The sequence below is a fragment of the Taurulus bubalis genome (assembly GCF_910589615.1).
Source record: "Taurulus bubalis genome assembly, chromosome: 13".
Classification (NCBI taxonomy): domain Eukaryota; kingdom Metazoa; phylum Chordata; class Actinopteri; order Perciformes; family Cottidae; genus Taurulus; species Taurulus bubalis.
This window is the reverse complement of record NC_136601.1, coordinates 10,307,058-10,329,881: the sequence shown is the minus strand read 5'-3', so window position 1 is coordinate 10,329,881 and position 22,824 is coordinate 10,307,058. Positions and strand designations below refer to the sequence as shown.

At 41.5% G+C, this 22,824-nt stretch overlaps 3 protein-coding genes across 3 annotated transcripts; 1 reads left to right on the top strand and 2 right to left on the bottom strand.

Moving 5' to 3' along the window:
- Positions 1-873: 873 nt before the first annotated feature.
- Positions 874-2,270, bottom strand: tmem35 (transmembrane protein 35; the record flags this gene model as incomplete). Its single annotated transcript, XM_079229187.1, has 2 exons — positions 874-1,239; positions 2,151-2,270. 2 exons carry the CDS (start codon positions 2,268-2,270, stop codon positions 874-876), a joined length of 486 nt encoding a protein of 161 aa, XP_079085313.1.
- A 1,895-nt stretch (positions 2,271-4,165) lies between these two features.
- Positions 4,166-9,520, bottom strand: arl13a (ADP-ribosylation factor-like 13A; the record flags this gene model as incomplete). Its single annotated transcript, XM_079229184.1, has 10 exons — positions 4,166-4,221; positions 4,330-4,446; positions 4,534-4,810; positions 5,206-5,314; positions 5,429-5,634; positions 5,748-5,853; positions 6,230-6,482; positions 6,580-6,650; positions 8,166-8,282; positions 9,501-9,520. 10 exons carry the CDS (start codon positions 9,518-9,520, stop codon positions 4,166-4,168), a joined length of 1,332 nt encoding a protein of 443 aa, XP_079085310.1.
- Positions 9,521-13,785: 4,265 nt separating this feature from the next.
- xkrx (XK related X-linked) lies at positions 13,786-22,662 on the top strand. Its single transcript, XM_079228588.1, has 3 exons — positions 13,786-14,324; positions 20,015-20,274; positions 20,958-22,662. The coding sequence occupies exons 1-3, from the start codon at positions 13,966-13,968 to the stop codon at positions 21,821-21,823; spliced, it is 1,485 nt and encodes a 494-aa protein (XP_079084714.1). The 5' UTR covers positions 13,786-13,965; the 3' UTR covers positions 21,824-22,662.
- The last annotated feature ends 162 nt before the right edge of the window (positions 22,663-22,824 follow it).

The window sequence follows — 22,824 nt, the reverse complement described above, 5'->3', positions numbered from 1 at the left end:
ACACATTTAAGACTTCAACTGTGAATTACAAAAGGTAAAATTCAATTTTTAAACAGGGAAAAATACTTTTTTTTTTATTTGGTTGTTCTGCTGTACAAGCCAGCAGCAGCCACCTGAGGCAGCAACTGCTGTACTTCCCAGCTAAACAACTCCACTGTGATAACTGAACTGAAAGGAGGGATGCAGCTAATTTATTTTGGGAGAAAGGATTTCATGCGCACTGCTACAAACATGTAGGTCTATTGAGATGAAAAATGAACGAGGATTCACATTTTAAAATAGCCTTCTGGAAACACTGCACAAAAATAAGATGTGGATATGGCATACTAGTTGATGTATAATTAGTAGAAAATTGTTTCAAAAGTGTTTATTTCCGTTCATTTTCTATACTCTTGACCAAATGGAACATGCTTGAACTATTGAAATTCATAAATCACCAGTCTCTCCTACGTACAGTATAAAAACAAATTAGAAAAAACAAGCTAGAAAGATTCTTTCATGAAATACAGCATCCTCAAATCAAAGTGTAAATTAAATTCATACCCAATTAAAAACAAAACACATTTAACAGTGTAGGACTAGAATACATAGGGAAAATGGATTTACAATTGAGACAATGAGTCAAGCTCATGAGAGTTTCCACAGGTATGATTGTCCACGTAGAGGATGCATGGATCGGGAGTTCTCAGTTTCACAGTAAGAGTGCAGAGGGGTAGGTGAGAGTAATCAGTCAGCTAGCTGGATGGGACAGGAGATGTGTGTGAGGTGTTATTACAGGAAGTGACTGATTCCTTCAAAATTAGATTTACGACAATCCATAGGGGCGCACCAGGGTTCTCTTTGTTATGGCTTGGACCAAAGTAGACGAGGCTCTTAAGACTGCTTGACCTTGTTCTTTTCCTGGTCATTAACGTGCTGTTCCTCTCTGCTGTCCTCCCTCTCCGGCCGGTCGTCACTCTGGCGAGCAATAAGCAGTCGGCAGGTGAGCAGAATACCAAAGACAAGAGCGTGGGCGTAGCGTTTCAGGGGGTCTCCCACAAGCTGGTGGAAGAACAGGACGGCGAGCATGACCAGCAGCAGCAGGAAGTTGGCCACATCCTTCGGCCGGCCCGGGACAAGAGTGAGCACCACACCGCAGCCCACCTCCAGGGAGCCGATGATCTTGCGAAGCAGGACTGAGCTGATACCAATCTTTTTCAGGCCTGGCAGAGCCTTGGCATAGCTCTTGTATGCCCTTTTCTGAAAGGACAAAGTACAAAGATCTATTTAAAATAGCTTTCACTTTTAACTAAGCTCATACTAACTTGCATTGGTGTCTCTTAAGCCATTTAAGGGCCATGTAATGTTGGGTCACCATTCAGTCACACAAGTCAAGTGTTCAACAGTCATTTGCTTTTATTTCATCACTGTAGTTGCACAATTACTCTTCCACCTATTCCTCCCTGGTTCAATAAAACCTATTAACGTATACCATTTGTATAAGTATAATATAATATGAGCATATTAGGTTTTTTTTTAAGCCTAGATGCATTCCAGCTATCATCTTCCATATTTCATCATGAGCACTGGCAGGTGCATCTCACAGAATTTGCTGGAACGCGCCGCCATTGCTCTTTAGCTGTTGCTCTTCATGTTAAACGAGAAGCTTAGCAGCGACAACCTATAAGCTACAAGGAGCATGCGAACATTTGGAAATGGGTTCATTATCCAGCACGTTTGCACCATTCAGCTAAATTACAGCATGTGTGACCACGACGCGTTCACATGCATCCCTGCTCCAGCGTTCACCAGCATACGTTAATTAATGGACACATTTCGGATTATTTGATGTGCAGATTCACTGATGTTCCCCGTGTTCATACCGACATATTGCCTGGTTTATCGTGAAACACCCAGGCTTAGCCCATGTGCTAACTGTGAGTGCATGCAATAACGTTTCAGCAGGTCTTAACGTGATGAAAATTAACACATGCTTCACAGAGAAGAAGAGGACGTCGATTTCGAAGGCGTTCATTTTGTCCTATATTTTACTATTTAGGTCAGCATCACATTATTCGAGCCTGAGAGCCTTTCGTGTCTGCAGCCAACCCAGAACAATGGCCTTCACCCCCTCAGACGGGATAACAGTGTTATCGCTCAGATGCACTCACCATTTCACTGTATGCATCTTTGCTTAGCCTCGGGGTGAGCTTGATGGTTCCCATGAACACGAAGAATAAACCCAACGCGAAAGAAAGGGCCACGATAGTAACTGTCCTTGGTGAGGCCATCTTTCGCCACCGTGCGTATGCAGCAGGCGCTTCCCACTGAAGTGAATGAGAGTCAGAAGGCTTCCCGGTGAAGATGCAGCAGGGGGCGGGGCTTCTGGTGGACGTTAAAGATGGCGACGCGTGTCCTCCTCCCCCCTCCTCCCCCCTCCTCCCTCTGCCTCAGCCTCAGCGCCGCATCCGGGAGCTGGGCCCGCATAGTGGGTCTGGGAGACTTTTGTATTTAAATTATCATGATATACTTGTATGTATATATTTATTTTACAAAAGGCTTCATATAGTTCAACATTAAATACATTATATTCTTATCAAATTCATACCAGTTACTGCATTGTGTGTTGTTCTTTCACACAACTAAGACTATAGGAGGTTTTTTTTTTAAATATGCCACGTCAAATAAACATCAAGGGGTTGGCAATCAATGTCTTAACCCAAGTGGTAGTTGTGCTTTTCAATAACAAAAAGAGTTTTTCGTGAACCGATGTGAGGTCCCAGGATAGATGATGTCGTATGTGTACAGATTGGAAAGCCCTGTGAGGCAAATTTGTAATTTGTGATTTTAGCCTATACAAAATTAATTGAATTGAATTGAATTCATGACAGTATAGTCAGTATAAGGGCCTGCTCTTGTTAATGTAAAAGGAGAGTTCAGCCAAGTCATTTTTGTCAACGTCCCTTAGCTGAGGAAATAATCCATATAAATATGAGTTTTGTACTTATTATATATATATATATATATATATATATATATATATATATATATATATATATTATAGCCTAATAAACCTTGAACAAACCAGCTTTTTCTACACCATACACATTACACATCATGTAGGTATATTTAAATATTATTAAAGGAATTTTATTGGAGGTAAAAATATCTTACATGATAAAAAATAAGGTCACACATTCACGAGTAGTGGAGACACTTTAAGCTTCTCCAGACGTATTTGCCACGATGCGTTTGCAAGAAAAACTCCTCATGATCACTCAACAAACCACAGAAGTTATGTTCATGTTTAGTTAGTTAAGTTTAGTTTAATTAACTGCATTTTGTCAAGGACAGTACAGTCAATATTGAGAGAAGCTGCTGCACTAACCCTCAAATCTGTTGTGCCATCTGGTAAACACAGATCAGTTTCTCCAGATACAGAAAGTTAATTGTAGAAGATGGTGAAGATGACTGGAAGTCTGCCATGGAGGACTGTTTTGGAATCAGTACATTTTATGAGCTGAGATCTGACAGAATAAATAGAAAATTACAAAAACAAGGGGGAAACAATATAACCCAGTGTAGGGTATATAAACAATATTGTTGTTTGCTTGTTGTCTGTTGTGTTTTTTTATCTAAATAATTTGTAGCATATACTTAATTTGCTATTAGAAAAGTATAACTACATGCTGTTTTAATCTAAACACAATAGATATGCCATGCGAGTGGCGACAAAATGTTTAGTGTTATTATCCACAATGTTTACTCTGCCCAGTGCCGTGTTAATTTCTGTAAAGTGTACAAAACCCGTACAAAAAAAGAATACAGGTAAAAAAAAAGTTCAAAAATTATGATTCCCGTACCATCACAACTTCATAAATTGATAAAAAAAAAAAAAACTCTTAACATTTTGGCCAGGTACACAAGTTCATCTTTTACTTCTGATAATGTCTATTTGTTATTCATATATTTATCTTCAATGTTTATATTTTCATTTGTATATTATTAATCCATCATTATGCAAACCTGCCCTTCACTACACATTGGAGTTTGCAGTTTCACTCCAAAGGTTCAGGGATACGGCCTGATGTCTGGTGTGAAAACGAGGTGGTGAAGACGTGACAGGAGTGAAGTGATGCAGTGTGGCCGTGTCCCACGGCCGGCACCACATCCTCACACACTCTGTTCACTGTCCCTGTTCCTGACGTTCCCTCAGAGCCAGCATTGCCTTTCGGTAAAGATCTGTCAGGGAACAGGGTCGTCTTTTAAACAAACCAAAGCTGTGATTTCATTTAATTTTGAGAATGTTATTGCATTTAAATGGAAAGGCAAGAAGTGGACGAGGCTCACCAAAGGTTGCAGACAGGTCCACAGGTTGAGAGTAAGCTTCAGACAGCTCCTCTGTGTTGATCTTGTTCTTCCTTTTTACTTTTACAACTTTCTTCTTTCTCCTCTTTTCCCCTTTTGCTAGATATAAGATACAATTCATATTAGATTTCCATTCTTAAACAGATAGAAATAAATAAATGTCGACCATAAATAACTGATTTCAACCATGAGGTGGCTTCTTGTCGTTGTCCAGTGATTCTGGCACGTCCGGAGTCTCTTCTTTCACTTTTTTTTTGCGTCTGGCTTTGCCTTTTTTCGGGGGGATCAGGGCACTGCTAGCTTTCTCTCTGTGACCAGAGTTTTCTTGCTCTCCTCCGTTTCCATCACCCTCCTCTTCCTCCTCCTGCTCATTTGCGTCTCCTTGGTCTTTTTCGCCTTCCTTTTCCTTAACCGGCTTCTTCTTCTTCCTCTTTGTGCTCAGCTTCTTTTTGAGTGTGGTTTCCTGTAAATAGTATACTTCTGAGTTGAATTCACCATGTATTAACTGTAACATTATTTTGTATATCACATTATCAAGCAAACAAAACAAAACATACAACGGTAACAGTGGACATTATATTGAAATGTATATATATATATATATATATATATATATATATATATATATATATATATATATATATATATATATATACATTTTGCAGAACATTAGAAACACCTCTCTATATTATGCAATCTAGTTAAACACCACAGCAAACTACATCCTCATTATTATTATAATTGATATACATTATTATAATTGTAAAGGCATAATTTATGGCTGAGCTGTTGATTGTATTAGATACATAGTATCCGCTGGGTGTAGTTTTAAGAAAGGGATTCAGATATTTTCCTGACCTTTTGCAGTATGTTTCGAATGGGTTGCAGCTTTCCTTCACTCTTTGTCTTTTTCTCCTTTTCTTTTGGTCGATGAACCTGACGAAGATCTGACTTGCTGGATTTCATTCTGAGGTGAGGAAACATTGAACATAAAAAGGTCAGATTAAGTAAATAGTATGCTTTGGGTTCATGTTAATCTGTATGTGCATGTGTAAAAGAAAGCTGTTAAGGCCTCTCCTACCGTTCCCCCTTGGTTTTTCTGCGACCTTTCTCGGTTTTCCAGGTCTTTTCCCCTTCTCTTGGTTCCAGAGGTCTCTTGCTGTCCTGGACTACGCGGGTGCACAGCTCGTGGTAATCCAGACAAACGGCACGCAGCAACCAGCGAAGGCCCCGTTGAGTCTTTCTGTCCGACCAGCGTCGCAGGTCCATTAAGGCAGAACAAGGCTCCTAGGAGAGAAAAGAGAACGGTTCGTCTATCATCTATCGTCTGCTTCAATTCCTCCATGAGATTTGGGTTTGTCGGGTTTGTCGGGTTTGCATTCTTGAATTTTAACACTTACAATATGGCACAGAGAGCGGCTCTGGTTGACCAGCTTCTCCAGTAACAGACTCTCAATCAACTCACTTCCAAGCAAAGCGTTCATTTTGTCCTGTTTGTTGGCCAACCTAAAAAGAGAAAATTTCAGCACAAGCCTCAGTCACTCACACTTTAGCTTCACAGTTATTCACTCATTACTTGTTTCAGAGTTTCCCTAATCAGCCCCCAGAGGGCACTGTTTACTTTTTTCTTTTTATTCGTATATATTCGTCATATTACATAATTACATGAAATTTGGTCTCAGCATTTAACCCATCCTAAGGAGCAACTGGGGGTTCAGTGTCTTGCTCAAGGATACTTGAGTTTGACTTGCGAACTATGGGGAGAACAAGGATCGAACCGGTTACCTTGTGGTTTCAGAACGACCACTCTCCCATGAGCTACAGTCGTCCCGCTTGATGTTAGTTAGGTCACACTTGTAATGTAAATATGAAGTATAATTACACTAATATGGGTTTTCCCGCCACTCTCGGTTGCTTCAGCAAGTCAGTGAGAACCTCCTTGACCTCCTTTATCCTCTGCCTGTCACTGGAGTCCACCACAAAGATAATCCCATGGGCCTCTCCATAGAGCTCCCGCCAGGCTCCTCTAGACTCCGCTGACCCCCCAACATCCAGCAAGGTGACCTGGTAGTTCTCCAATCTCAGCTCACTTCGGACGCAGCCCTGGGTGGGTCCAGCTTCCGAACCAAGGGGGACTGAAACTAACCGGAAGTAAAACACAGGTCGATCATTTGTTGTGTTGCCGCTTGAAGTACTTTTAGAGATAATTTGGTTTTAAAGTAACTGAATTACCTCTTAACATCCCTCTGATGGAGGATGTTTTTCCTGCTTTGTCAAGACCAACCACCAGAATATTTACTTTCCTGCAAAGAAGCATGCACAATATATAATTTAATTTAATGGAGCACCATAGAGCTTTAATTAACAACTGTCAATCAAATCAGTCACTATAAATCACGTCAGGTGGCATCAATGCACCTAGTATGAGATGCAAATTCGTATTGCACAAATATATTCTAAAGTACGGAAGCGCATTGCATTCACTGGATAAAAAAAAAAATAGACGCCTTTTCTCGTAATTACGACATCCTGATCTCGTAATTACGAGATCTTTTCTCGTAATTACGAGATCCTGATCTCGTAATTACGAGAAAAGAAAAAGAAAAAGGAAACGTCTGTAAATCCTCTCTCAATGGCAATTATGGCGCTATCGCAGTTAATCTGCTATTATTACCTTCTCGGTTTGAGACACTGGGAAATACTGATGTTTCTAAAAAATGAGGATGGTATTAAATTGAGTATGTCAACACTGCGCAGGCATCTCAAGGCGTTAGAATTGTTCAGGCGGAAAGCCCAGTCTGACGTGCTGGATGTCGCTCTGTTTCTGCACGAGCAGTTGAACCAACACGGGATGCTTCATGGATACAAATTCATGCATTTGAAATGCATCCAATCTGGTTTGGTAGTGACTGTAACGGACCTCTGAGAGTTTAAAGTATTGTAATAGTTTGTTCCTTTTTTTGTCCTTTGTCCGTTTTGTTAATGCAGTCGGTGCATTTCCGGTTGCGCTCTTATTTTGAAGGTACAAAAAACGGAAGTTGTTAGTAAGAAACGGGCAGAAAGGAAAAGTTGCCATAACAACGGAAAACAGTGATAACAAGGTTACGGATGTATTAGTTTAGCACCTGGCTGAAATGGGCACAAGGTTTGCACCTGTTCAAGTTCATTTTTTGAGAAAATATTGTTTTAGATGGTTACGTTTTTTGTCTGTGTCAGAGCTTAAGCTAACCAACTGCTATTTCCGTTTTTCTTCATAGTTCTTACGGTGACTTCAATAAACCTTTACGAACCATCACTTAAAGACTCCAGACTATAATTCTGCCGGGGATGCTACAGTGACTCAAAGAACTGTGCGGCACCTGTTAAAAATCCTAGATCCTCAAGGAGTAGCTAAGGCAACGGAACCGTCTAAGAAGACGCCTGTACACATAACTTACATGCATACAGACGCCTGTACACATACATGCCATACAGTGGCCAGTATGGCACCTTTCGAAATCAGGTCAGGATGTCGTAATTACGAGATCAGGATGTCGTAATTACGAGATCAGGATGTCATAATTACGAGAAAAGATCTCGTAATTACGAGAAAAGATCTCGTAATTATCAGGATGTCGTAATTACGAGAAAAGGGGTCTATTTTTTTTATCCAGTGAATGCAATGCGCTTCCGTACTTCCGTACTAAAGGAAGATTTGTTAAAAAAAATCTTTTTGGAAGATTGAAGTGTTGCCAAATGCATTACAATCATGGGCATTCACATTTTCTGAGACTAATTACACATTTCACTAATTTTTAAAGAAATATGTTTCTTGCTACCTGATCGGCTCCTGTATTTTGGAGAACCAGGTGCAGCAGTTGCTCATCAGGTTGAACATGTTTACTTGAGGTGAGCAAGGTGAGCACAGCGGCCACCATCTTCTCTGGAACTGGTACCTGCAAACAGATGGTAAACCTAAGTATGACACGCACAAAAATAGGGCCGGCCGGTTGAGTCATGGGGGTCACAGCCAGGTCTAACACAAAGATGCTTTGTGTCTGCTGTAGGAGACTTTTACAGATGGTCAGACGTCTGGGTGATGCTTTGATTGCCTAATGTCTCTTTCTATACACTCTCTAATTTTCTGTATAAGCAATCTTAGCTCACTTTCATCTCAAAGCTTATTTTCTTTAGGTTTTTGGATCAAAATAATCAATGATAATGAGAGATTTCTGCCATGTGTAAGGAGCTATGAGGGGTTCTCTAAAGTCGTGTTGTACACACGCAGCAGGTGTGTCTGAGGTAGTGGGGTCATGTGCTAAAAAAAGACACAGTAGTTGGTCCAGTGCATCTGTTGAGGCTCTGTAATCTGATGAAGCCACTTTAGAACGGCCTGCTTTTACAGTATTGTTGACAAGCTGAACCATTTGTTGTGGCTGTAAAAGAGGTCATCACCACATACACTCAGTAAGGACGTCCATGTTTGAGAAGAGTATTGTTCACAGGTATCTCATATCATTCAGAGCAAGTTTAGTATAATATAAATACAACATCCGTTCATGGTACGAACGTGCAAGTTGTGGACTCTGAATGTAAAAGATTTTTGTGTTTTCTCTGTGGAGATTTAAAAAGAAAATGTAATGTATATTCAAAAATGTGTGTGCATAATAGAAAACATAATTTTAATAAGGCATTTTGTTTATTTTGACAAATACTTAAGTAATTCTAGTTACTGATTGAATGGTTGGTTCTGGTCCATATACATATATTTATGTAAATATATGTTGATTTTAGTGATATCAGAAAGCATATGCATAATATGAGAAACAGGAGTATTAAGCAGAAATAATACACAGTAGAGTGCAATAAAAATCCCAATAAGCAGAAATAATAGCCATGAAGTACCTTTTGATGTTAAAAATAAGCCAGGACAGGCGACCTACAGTCGATTACTTTGTGTTATTCATTGAAATAAATTATATATTTTTGTTCAAATATCTAATAACTTCTAAAAACACTGTACATAACCGTGCACCGGGATCATTGTCCCAAAAACATAGTAATACAAACTCAGTGGACACTAAACTACTAATACCTGATATTACTGACTGAGGTGCACAATTTAACACGGTTTAAAAGATTAATAAGATAGAAGAAATGTAAAGAATACTTACAGAAGTAAGTCTATGTCCATGCATTTGTTTGGGTGTTTGCCTCTATTAACATCTTGTTACCTCCTGCTAACAAACTAATCAGGCTCACAGTAAGCCTTTAGTCACCCCATGTGGGAGGCACAACCTGGGAAACGTTGTATTGGTATTCCCACCAATCCCAGAGTCCTCTGAACCAATCGCTAATCCCATTGGATGGCGTGGTTACTCTAGTTAGACCAAACCAAGGTGCATGTACCCGTCCAGGAGAACCAATGTGTCTTGCGGTGTGATCTGTGACGTGCTGTGACCTCCTGGCAGTGGTAGCATGCAGAGCATTTGGACAGATTTAGCACAACTTTAGTCACTGGGAGATAATGATATCATAACTATGGTGACGGCCAGGTGGTGTCACGCTCCAGTGTACATCAGACAAGTTTACAGGTATATTTGGAACTGAAACTATTTTTTTTATGTGTATAAGGTTTGTAACTAACTAATAAACTATTGTGTTTATTTCAATATGTATTGGTGGGTATGTATTGCACTATTATGTTCCTATGTATTATGTCATGGATTTTCCATTTTATTCTATTTTTATTCACATTTTCAGTTGTTTTCCTGTTGATCAATTAGAAATGTTGCTGTCAAATAAACTTTCAGTGTGGATAATTAAGAGAGAAATAAGCAAGATAATAGTTCAGGTGAAAATGCATTTGATAAGGAATGTTGAGTTTATTTATAATAGACACATTTCATACACAAATAATTTAAAATTGAACTCAAATAAATATAATTATTTGACTGTAAATATAGGGTTTCAGCTGCAACAGTGGTTCACTAACATTTACAGAGGATCAAGACATTACATAATGTTTAATGCAATTAATAAACCAGTCCAACACATCCTGTTATGCAGCGTGAGCCACTAGATGGCCTCAGAATCACAGGATCTATTTCCATTGCCAGAGACTGCTGTGCACTATGTGCACTGTAAATTATAATGGCTCTGTTTTCAAGTCTTTGACATGCTCAGATAAATGGCTGAGGCTACATTTCAGTCTACTCGAAGTTGAACACACATATTTTTGATTTGCAGGCTTGAGACAATGCAATCCACAGCACTGATTTATTTTCATTTCTTAATATTTATATAGGAAAATAAAAATAAAAATGAACTGCAGACTACTAAGCAGAGCTTCTGAAGATAATTCAATTATAGATGTTTGTGACTTGGAGCAATGGTTTGTGTGCAGGCCTTATCTTATTATGTCATTAAACCAACATAAGGCTCTGCCGTCCTCTGCTGAGTAGACTCATCTCAGAATATGACCACAGCCCTGCGTCAGCTGACAGACACACACACACACACACACACACACACACACACACACACACACACACACACACACACACACACACACACACGCACAGCAAAAACAGCAGCAGCTGAGGACCACACCCCCCACATTGCAAACATGTTTCAAAGACCCCCGACTGTTAATATTGCCATCTGGGTTACAGCTGAACTACTTCACAGCTTCTGTTAAAACACATTAACATTAAAGGAATAGTTCAATATTTTGGGAAATATGCTTATTTGCTTTCTTGCCTTGAAGTATAAGATGAGAAGATCAAAACTAATGTCATGTCTGTATGGTAAAGTTAAACCCAGGACACATTTAGGTCAGCGTAGCTTAGCTTAGCATACAGACCTTTCGGCACCACAAGTTTAGTTATCAACACTTTATATCTGTTTTGTTTAATCCATAAAAAAAACAAAGTGTGTAAAAGTCACATTATGGTTTCATAAATGTTTACGTGCCAAGCAACCCCTGTCAAAAAATGAGGATAAAACCAACAGGATCCAACCTCTCATCTGGTAAACTTTAGAGTTGCTGGTAGGTTTTGGTACCTTTGGACTGAGTCATGCGAGCTGTTCGCCCCTAAGCTAACTATCGCCTGTCTGTAGCTTCATAGTTAACATACTGTACGTCCCCATAGTGGCATTGTTTCATCTAACTCTCACTAGCAAAGACATATTTCCCAAAATGGAGAATTATCACTTTAAAGATAGTTCAAGACAAAGATTCTTCAGAAAGAATTTGACACATAACAGTGTAATTATTTCTATGAGTGCACCATTCCTGTCCCGTTTGTCTGGTTACACTGTGCACATATTATTATTATTATACGTAATGAGGTTTCCGTCTATCACTGCCCCATGTCTCCACAGAGCACACAGCCTCTGCAGTCTGAAGTCACTGACCCACACCACTGCTTCACCAAACACATGCATAAGTAATGACATGCCTTAGGTTGTGTCGACCACTGACTTATGAGACCGATCAGACTGAGAGGTTGGCATGTTTGAGCTGAGCTGTGTTGTAACTGTACCACAGTTTAGTTAAAAACAGAAAAATGTACATTAGTTAATTGGAAGTTAAAATTATTTTTCAGTCAAAATAAAACGGTTTATCAAAAGTGACAGGTCATGTTGACATCAACCACAACAGAGAATAGTTTTGCAATGGAAATATTGTGTATTTCACTACAGATTGTGTGCTTCTCATGCACTTCCCAAACGAGAATCCTTGTTTGCATAAGTAGTTGAGCAAACATCAAACTGGTTCTGTGCTGGGTCACACAAAGTTATCATTGTCTAATGAGCCTTTAGCCTTAACAAATCGTAAAATGATGAGAAATGCCAGGGTGAAAAGTGGATAAGAAGATGGAGTGAAATTGTAATATTTGATTCACTGTGTGTGTGTGTGTGTGTGTGTGTGTGTGTGTGTGTGTGTGTGTGTGTGTGTGTGTGTGTGTGTGTGTGTGTGTGTGTGTGTGTGTGTGTGTGTTCTGCCACCTGCGTGTGTGGCAGCTTCACTCACAGGCCTGCAAGTCACAAGGCCAAGTCTTCCCTGCTGGTGGGAACTAAAAATGGAAGCTCAGAGAAATTGATCTCTCTTTGCTCGCCCTACTCAGTGCTTCCACTTGGAATTGACAAATACAGGATGTAATACAACTACATCGCATTTCTCACAGTAGCAGTTAGTTTGGCAAAAGTAGTCCAGAGAGAATGAAATATAATAATAAATTGTAGTGTTCCTCTCAATTCACAATAAATCCTTATTTTCCTTACTGATTATTGTAGTTATTTAAATACGGACTGACATTTTACAACCTGTATTACCTCCTCTACTAGTGATAAGATAAGATAAAATAATCCTTTATTAGTCCCTCAGTGGGGAAATTGCAGATTAAATATACGGACGGAATAAGAGCATATATATAAAAGTACTTAAACGTATTTATATTGCATCAGCTGAGTACAATTAAAGTGTCCAAGGTGAAATAGAAGTAGTAGTAGTAGTAGTAGTAGTAGTAGTAGTAGTAGTAGTACACTAGTTCTCAAAGGCACAGTGACCTGTGCAAGATATCAAATGGCGGGCTGCTCAAAATAGCCCGACCATGCACCAGATACATTTATAAACATTTCCTCAGTTTCTAATTATACTGTTTTCATATAATTTTCTTGCAGTCCTCATCATCCATGCAGTTCAGTGTTGTCCATTTCCATGTATTTCTTTTCTATTTCTTTTTATATTCATATATCCATCCACATTTTGGGGGGCTCCCCCCCAGTACAGTAAATGCACCTTTCTGCACAATTTATTAATTACTTGTAATTTGTACTTTCCACTACCTTTCTGAAAAAGAAGAAGAAAAAAAAATATATATATATATTTTATTTTATTTTTTTATCTGATGATATATATATATATATTTGATCTGATCTTGGCAACAAAACAATCTTTCTTGTTTAGTAAAGTTCCATCTTATCTTATCTCTAATCTCTTACTTTGAAGGCAGCCGCCCTTTCATTTCCGGTATCGCCCTGTGTGTTTCTGGTCGGCTTAACGCAGCTGTTGCATCGCCAGCGAATCAGGGAGGCTGGACCCACGAGCTGCCAGCAAAAGCACCCTGACCTCAAACTACCTGCACAGCGACTCGAAGCCCGTGTGTTTCTATCTTAAAATAACTCATTTTAAAACTACTTGGAGGACCTCCGAGTTTGGACGACGACCGCCGGGCGAAAGTCTTTATTTTAAAAGCGCTGCATGACAACGCTGAACATTCCCGATCCTAAAGTCTGACGGTGCAACAACAACAGTGATATCACTGCAGACAGCGAGTTGGTATTCTCGGGATTAAACCGGGTGGTGACGCCCGACGATATACGAGACAACAACACAAAAGCTTTTCTTTGTGTGTGCGTGTGTATGGATTGGTGGCACAGCCGATTGTTGCGTTAAAACGCGATGTGAAACCAGCGATGATCAACTTGGTGGAAAGTTGGGAGAGACGGCGGATCAAGGGAAGCGTTCATAAAGTGGTGTTTTTTGTGGAGCGCGCTAAGGCAAGTTGAGTCCAACGTGCGTCGGCGACGTCCAAACCGCCTCTACGCGCGCCGATCAGGTCCAACAACAGTATGTGCGAGGTGACCATGGAGGAGCAGGAGCGGGAGATCTCCGACATCGATCCGCAGGAGGAGTGCTCCGCAGGGGCGGCGAACGGCGTCATGCTGGTGGTCAATCAGAGCCGGATCCAGCCTCCCTTCAGCGTCCTGCTGGCCACGGTGCTCTACTGCGCGGAGTTCATCAGCGCCGCGGTGCTCTGCAGCATGTACCGCAAGACCGACGATGTCATCTGGCTGGGCTTCACCATCGCCTTCATGCTGCTGCCCGCCCTGCTCATCCAGTTGACGCTGACTTTCATCCACCGGGACCTGGGTCGGGACCGGCCTCTGGTCCTGTTCCTGCACCTGCTGCTGCTCGGCCCTCTCATTAGGTGGGTCAGGGTCCGGTGGTGGGGTCGTGTGTGATGTTGCAGGAAAATTCACTATGAATCATACAACTTTTCAATAGTCCTGGACGTTTTCTCAGAACATAGTGATTTCAGATACTTGAAGGCGTTAAACCAACGTGTTTTTTTTTTTAAAGGGTCATATAAACAAGTCATGTCTTCCCAAACTTGCATTTTTGTGGTGCAAAGATTGGATACTGAATTGAATAGGCGAGAACTATTTTGATAATTGATTCATAAGTGATTAAATGTGAGGATGTTATTTCTACTTGAAGAAGATACATTATTGTAAACTGAATATATTTGACTCTTAGAAGAAAACATCACGGGCCCTTGGAAATTATAACAAGAATGTTCCCTATTTTCTGACATTAATTCAAAACGATTAATTGAGATAACTGACAGATTAATCCAAAAAGAAAATAATCTTTACTTGTGGCCCCACACCCTACTGGACATGCAACGTCCACTTTCCATTTGCAGTGCAGTAAAGTTAATGGCTAAAATACAAATTGACAGTCTGTGTTGAGTGCTCAGAAGCACTGACTGTCAGTCCCCATCCATCAGCATCCATCTGTTCAGTTCATCTACTACATTACTCAAGCACATTCATTTGTAATGATAGACTGCTGATCCATGATTTTTTGTTTGCACCGAATGGGAATCGGACATGTCGCTCATTAACGGCATCGAACCAGGTGGAAGGCCTGTCCAGTATGATGGATGGGAGAGACGACTGCACATAACCTCCCACGTTGTCAAAAGTGTTGAATAGAGACGCCAAATATCTGAGCCTTTTCCTTTCCGAGCTTCTTTTAATCTTCAAAGGTCTCCCTGGTGGTTTGGTCCCAGTTGAACCCGCTGCAGTCTCGACTCTTAAACCAATCTGTCAGATGACTCTGTCAGAGCTGGCATCCGCCTTGGTGACGCATCCTTCATGTTTATGGGTTGTACGCCACTCAATGTTATGACTTTATGTCGGGATGAAGGCCTTCGGTGCTGCGGACCAGGTTGGCTCTCCAGGAGAGAGGCGTTGTAGACGAATTTCAACTTAAACTCAAATTTCAGATATTGTTTGTTTTGGGAAATTCGAAGAGGAAGTGCCCCGTCTCTTCTTGAGGAAGGTGTTCTGTTTACACAGTGCACTTTGATGTCGGTTGATCTCAGCTCAGGGACCTGTTTGATGAATCGCGACTCACGCAGGAAGATGTAGGCAGAGACTTAAGTTATCTGATATTCAAATATGCAAGGCGTTCTCTTTTTCTTTTCACTCTGAACTTTGATACGTCAAGTGAGCCCTGAATGTATAAGAGTTAGGTGAAGGGTGTGTTCATTTTACAGTGCTATAATTTCAATTTAGCCTCCGGTTCTCTGCAGGTTTACGTGCCTCAGGAAGAGTGCTTTGCAAGAGAAAGTGTTGTATAACCGGTCCGATACATTTTTAAACGGTTTTCAGATACGAGAGAACAGATGGAGAATGAATATAGATCAAAGAGAGTAGAAGCACCCGTTGCAATGTCATTTCAGAAGACAGGAAGTGATCTCATCTTCGATGCTGAGCTAACAGGTTTGATTTCAGTGCAGCCATTGTTTAATGTAGCCGGTCGAAACCGAAACAAGTCTGTATCTTTTCAGAATACAGCACACGGCTCACATACTTTCTGTGTTACACGTTGTGATAACAGCCATTTGAGTCAAAAGTGCTTCACAAATCAGGACAATGTAGCACAGAGTGTTCAGCAGGAGAACAGACTTTCTGAACCACCTGCAGCTCCAGAGTCTATTTCCATCTTGAGTGGGAGTGTTCTTTCAGAAAAATATGTCGGACACATTTAGGCTGTGAGGAACTTGCAGAGCAACAAGAGCGGGTGACAACTACTTGAATCTAAAATTTGTTGATGACCGTCTGAACTTCATGGATGATTTGTGATTTATCGTTCAGGGAGACTTTTATTTTGGAAGCTGAAGAGGTCTGATGTTTGACTCACTGATATGGGGGGAAAAACATTTGGGGCTGTGGAGAAATGATCTCACTAGACCTTTTGGATCCTCATCTCGCCGTGAGGCTACATTAGCTGAGTTGCATTGTGGGAAATGTAGCTGTAGTCAGTGTACACTGTGTACTACACGGAAGTGTACTAACGGAAGCACCTACATTGAGATTATCAATATAGCAAGTAGGTACACGGTGTACCTAATTGGGTGAATTTCGACATGGCAGTGTTCTTCTTCATCTTCTTCTTGGCAAAGTGTAAGTGAACGTAGCATTAGTGGCAACATTTGACCAAAACATCCTGTCAGCTACACTAGTTGATGATGCTGCACAGGCCTTTGCTCCAGCTGAGAATGCTCTGCTCGTATTCGTAATTGTTGAACCGCCAGTGACTATGAAATCCTGCGTCTCTAATGTGAGTTTTATGCACGTTTTTGGTTTATTTTTGCAGTTATCCTCCCTTGCACTAAGCTGTGGCATCTCTGATGTTTTTATTGCGACAGTGAAGCCGGAAAATAAACATTGGTGTTTGCTATTACAGATACATTTGTTCTGTTTCGTTCTTTATTTTTCTGTTTTATTTCGAGCGCTTTGCGTCCCACGCTGTGCCGCTGTTAATAAATAACCTCGGCTCCCTCGTGCCTCAGAGGGGAGGTTTCCTGTGTGACTCAGGAATGGTATAATATGCTGATCTTGTGGCTGCGCAGTCAAACACACCGTGTTTGCTCTCAAAAGCGGAATTTCAAGTCACATTTTTTACACATCACTGCATGATGAACCTTTTTTAAGGACCTTGTTTTGGTTGCATTGGAGTCTACTAGTAGACAATGAGACGTATCCACAGAGTCAATGTGGCAGCTTTAAGAGGGGGTCGGGTTATTTGCAACTCGTCTTGACTGGCCTCCTTAAATACATGAAGCCGGGACAGAAACTACACACTGTGATTACTCTGTCAGTGTGGGCCAGTCTCAGCATGCAGAGCCTCGAGCTTTGTGTCTGTTTGCGTTTCACAAAGTCTCCCCAGTCAGACGAGGCCGTGTTAGTGTGAGCGCGATGAGCCTGATGAGGTCATCCCCAGTGACCAAACAAGAGGGTCTTGCTAAAGAGCTGCTCAAAGAATTTCCTGAATGCTGTGCCGCCCTTCAGCCAGAGAAAACATCTGTGTTTCAATTGTCACAGGAGTCTCTTGGCTTCTTTCGAAAGCCAGTTCCTCTTTGTTTGTGTGGCGTTTGTCCCATCAGACTGCTGTTCTCGCACGCCGAGGGCACAGATTGCAAGTTTAGACTGAGCATAGCGTGTGCGTTTTCTTTTTCGAAATCCATAAGTCGTTTCCTCAGAAGTGCGGTCCGCATATTGATTCTCTTGGCTAATGCAGTAGTCGGCCCTGCCGTTTCTTTTTCCCCTCCCCAAAGTGGAAATTCAGTCTGAATCCTGAGTGCACGCTGGCTGAAATTCAGCACTCTCACTCTGCGTCCCCAGCGCCATTGTGCTGCCAGGTTTCCAAGGAAAGGGTGTCGGTAAATGTCGCTGTTTCTCTATCATCGGGCTTGAGCAGTGAAGCTGAAAAGCCCTCAACTGTCTGTGGCCATCAGTCTGGGAGTCAATGTGTTTAGAGAGAATATACGAGCGTGCATCTAAATAACATTTCCCCTGAATGTTTGGGTCAAACACAGTTCAGGGACGAGTGTGGAAGCTTGGCACTAGGCCACGTTTACACTGCAGGTAGAGATTACAGTTTCCCTTCTAGCAGCAGCTGAGGCAACATGTCCGACTGCTGACTCTGGAGTGTCTGGGCAGCACATGGTTGAAACATGGAGCAATGGATTCCTGAGGGATTCAACTCTTGGGACCAAAGTTGGAGATTTTGGAACAAAATATGACATTCCAGCACAGGGGTGTGAGATGTAGTGCTGCAGTGGGAATCCTCAGAGGGCGAGGTTTGTGTGTTGAATGCAGATGTGCTGCACTGAGATTTGGGTCAGTTTATAAGTGCTTTTAAGGGATTATAAGGCTGACATTTTGTTGTTGGCAGGTGGAAACCTTGTACTTCCAGTTTAGGTAGTCAGCTTGTTGCAGCTTGAACAGTTCTGCAATTCTTTTACAAATGTGTGTCCTTTGGGCCTCCAAAGACCAACCTGGAAGCATTTTAATACGTTTTAAACCAAGAAACTATTAGTTTTTTCTTTTCTTTTTTTTTGGACAAATATTTTTTTATTGTCTTTTCCACAAACAAAAGCAAGAAAGAACAAGGCACATCTAAAAAAAAAATTAAATAAAAAAAGTACATATAGACATTTCAAATAAAGATATCAGTGGCATGTTGTTGTTTTTTTGTTAGGCGTTACTGACTGTTCCTCAACAGAAAACTACAATAATAAAAATAACAGTAGAGGGTGACAGATATGTACATGCACAGATAGATACATATGATGCCCCACAATGCTCCCACATTCCTTAAATGTGACCAGTGAGAGAAGAAAGGACCAAAAGAAAAAGGGGAAACAATAGACTACAGGGTTGCAACAAAGTCTTCCCCCTCCAGAAACTCCATAAATGAGCCCCAAATGTTTGCAAAGGTGTTATATTTCCCTTTAGCTACATAAGTAAGTTGCTCAAGGGCAAGGCATCGCAGCAGTCCCTCTATCCAATTTCGTTTGCTCGACCTGTGGACAGATTTCCAAGCCCTTGCAATATTATGTTTAGCTTCAAGAAGGCAAAATATGACCATCTTCTTTTTGCTATTGTTAAGTGAACAGTTTGCTGGTAAACACCCAAAACACAAAGTTTTGGACATAATGGAAGTTGTTCGTTGATACAGATAGAAACAATTGTAGTAATCTCTTTCCAGACATCTTAAATGAGGGTGAATTCCCAGAGGCAATGAGATAAGCTACCTTTATGTATACCACATTTAACACATGTATCCGGTGTACTGGGGTAAATGTGATGTAGTAACTCTAGAGTAATGTATGTTCTCATCACCCATTTATACTGGAGAAGCTTGAACCTTGAGTTTATTGTTTTAACCTGACACTGTGGACATATGTCCTGCCACTCTTCTACAGGATTTCTTCATTTAGGTCTGAGTACACTTTACATTTGCCATAAATCCAAATCTTTCCTCAAAGTTCTACACAGAAACCTCTCACAGTGAAAAGTAAGGTCCCCTCTTCATGAGTAGTGGTTGATTTCAGCCAGCTGGTCTGAACACAGGGAGCATTTACCTTGCAAACGTGAAGAGGACCACACCCTGAGATTTTCTGTTGATCTGGGAAACTGTTGACGTTTCTTTCTACTGACTGCCCTCTGGTGGATTCTCTGTTCTGTGTTTGTGTTTGTTTAGCTGTGATTTACAAATATAGCACTGTTTATTATGATGGATGCCTATGTGAGATCACATTTCTGAGATCATTGTTGTGTGTGTATAATAATGTATTATTAAAACAAGCTCTGCAACAACATATTGCTGGTATATAACCACTGTTAATTTTGCTTTATTCTACTTGTATGTTGTTTCATGGCTTTTAATGCCCTTTCATATCCACACTATGATGAGTGTATATTGACGTTAAACCCCAAGACACCGTGTCTCATTGTGGAAACTTAAACATTGCACTGCACTGCCCTCTGTTGGTGTGAAAGTGTTACTCCACTCTTAGTCAATCTTTGATTTCATCCTCAGGTGTTTTGAGGCTCTGGTGATCTATTTCAAGGCGGGTAAAAAGGAGGAGCCTTATTTCACCATCTCCAGGAAGATCAATCTGAAGAAGGGCCGGGGGACGCCCATGGAGTGGAAAATCAGCCGATCGGAGCGCAACCTGGCCACCCACAGAAACGCCTTCAAACGCACCGCGGTCATCCAGGCTTTTCTGGGGTCCGCGCCTCAACTGACGCTCCAGCTGTACGCCACCATCCAGGAGAAATACTTCCTCCCTGCAAGAGGTAAGAATGATGGCGGGGTTAGGGTCCGTGCTACTGCTCCACTATAGGAGTATCTTAAAAAAGCACTACTTGATACAGTTGCACTGGGAATTTTATTCCTGGCAAGGTTGAAGTACCTGTTGATTTGAGTTTGGCAGCTCTATAAAACGATGACTCGTCACCTTGAATTAACACTGTACACATCAAGTTAAATGTCACTACCAGAACTGGAAATTGAGGAATAACATACATATCACACACTGGAAAAACCTAATGGTCGAATACATTTCAATAGGAAATCTAACCCCCTCCATAATTTACAATACAACAGAACACCACTCCATCTGGTCATCCTTCACTATGTTTTTACAAACTTGACTCATTCTATTAATATCCATATCTTTGTCTTTTTTTGCCTGTAACCCACGTACATGCATACACGCTTACGCACATACATATAAATCTGCTCTTATTTATACTTAATTATTATTATTATTTTTTTGATGAAATAATACACACACACACACACACACACCGTACTTGAATATATGATGTTTTGCTGGCCTGCGTCTCACTGTTTTGTCATCCTCGTGTTGTTATGTCTATGTATTGTCTTTTTATTTTTACAATAAATAAAAAAAAAAAGAGGTGGCGTGATGCTATTGATCAAAAGGTAACGTATGTCTTGTGTTTGTTCTCCACAGTGGTTCTGATGATCATCACGCTGATCTCCATGACGTACGGGGCTGTGGTGTGCAGCGCTCTGGCCATCCAGATCCGATACGACAACTACAAAGTGCGGTTGCGCTTCTTTGCCTACCTGTGCATGATCGTGTGGAGAGGCCTGGAGATTGCCACCCGGATCACCGCTCTGGTCCTCTTCAGCACAGCGTTGACCCACTGGGTGATCCTCGTCGGCATCGTCAACTTGCTCTTCTTCTTCTTCCTCCCCTGGGTTGAGTTCTGGGCCCGGAAAGGCTCGCTGACCCAGGACGTGGAGAAAAACTTCTCCAAGCTGGGCACCACGGTGGTGCTGTCCATGTTCACGTTGCTCTACGCCTGCATCAACACCTTCTGCTGGTCGGCGGTGCAGTTGGACCTCTCCCATCGAGAGCTCATTGAGAGGAAGCAGCGGTGGGACCGTCTGGCCATGTACTACACGGCACGCTTTGTGGAGAACTTCGTCCTCGTCACGCTATGGTACTTCTTCAAGTCGGACTTCTACGAGTATGTGTGCGCGCCGCTGCTTGCCGTCCAGCTGCTGATCTGCTACAGCCTGGGCTTGCTCTTCATGCTGCTCTTCTACCAGTTCTGCCACCCCTGCAGGAGCCTCTTCAAGTACAACGTGCATGACTGCCTGCACTGCGCCTGCTTCCGTCCAGGAAGAAGGGGTGCGGCTGATGGACGGCAGAAGCTGACGCCCTCGTACTCTACCGCTGCCACCATGGTGCTGATGCCGGATGAGCCGCTGGAGCTGCTGGACCCCCAAAACTCACAACCTCTGGACCTCACCAGTCCGCTGAACGAGAGGGAGACGGCCATTAATGAAGACATAATGGAAGCAGCCTGAGAAAGGCTTTGTGGGGAATTAAATGAACGAGTTCTCTAATGTCGAAATGCATCTCGGCTGCAGGCTGCACCACAGAACGATACCTCGAGTACTTTAACACAAAAACCAGAATGATTGTGTTTCTTTTAAGTCAGCAAGGTGATGAACTATTTCCTAGTGCACATAACTTTATTCCTTTATGGTTGTGGGAGGGATTCATGTGAAGTCCTGATGGCTTTACTGCGGGCGACTACTTACACTTGTACACCAAAGAATGTTGCATGTCAAGATGTGCAGCAATGCACAAAGGCCGCCTTGAGAGAACAGCAGTGGGTCATGTACGGAACAGAGCCAGGTGTGCGGGAAACTTGCCAAGACTGACCGGGGCACCCCCAGTTTACTTCATTTTGGGGAACTCCCACCATGAGCGCTGCCTTTGCACACGTTTGCGTCTGCACTTAACAGACTTTCTTTTCTTTGTTTTTAAAAGCAGGAGGACAAAAGAAGCAAAAAGAATGTATCTTCCTCATACCCAACTACAAAACGTGCTGTGATGAATGCCTTGTATTGTTCACTGCTCAGTCTGGTGCTTTACAAAAACAGGTTTTAGTTTTACAGAAAGTATTTTTTAAATGTCAACCGTTGGTGAAAATACTCTGTGGAAAACAGTATGGAATATCACGTGTATTTTTAACCTCCCAGTTGATGATACTTTAACCAGACTGGCATTGAATTAGCTCCTACTTTATCAAAGTGCTTTCACAGTTTGCTAACATTTTATGTTTTGTCATCGTTTGTTCGCTCAGTGCCTTGACTACTATTGTTTTACTTATAAATAAAATAATCTGATGTTGACACAATCATGATTGTATTCATGACTTGATTTATGACTGCTCACTCCTCGTTACTCGCCAATAAACCTTTATATGAAACCAATTGCCGTCTCCACCCAGCAGAGGCTAAAACTTCCCGAATGTTGTAACCAGTGCTTCCTCATTCCTGGTTTATTTTGGGCTGAGGTT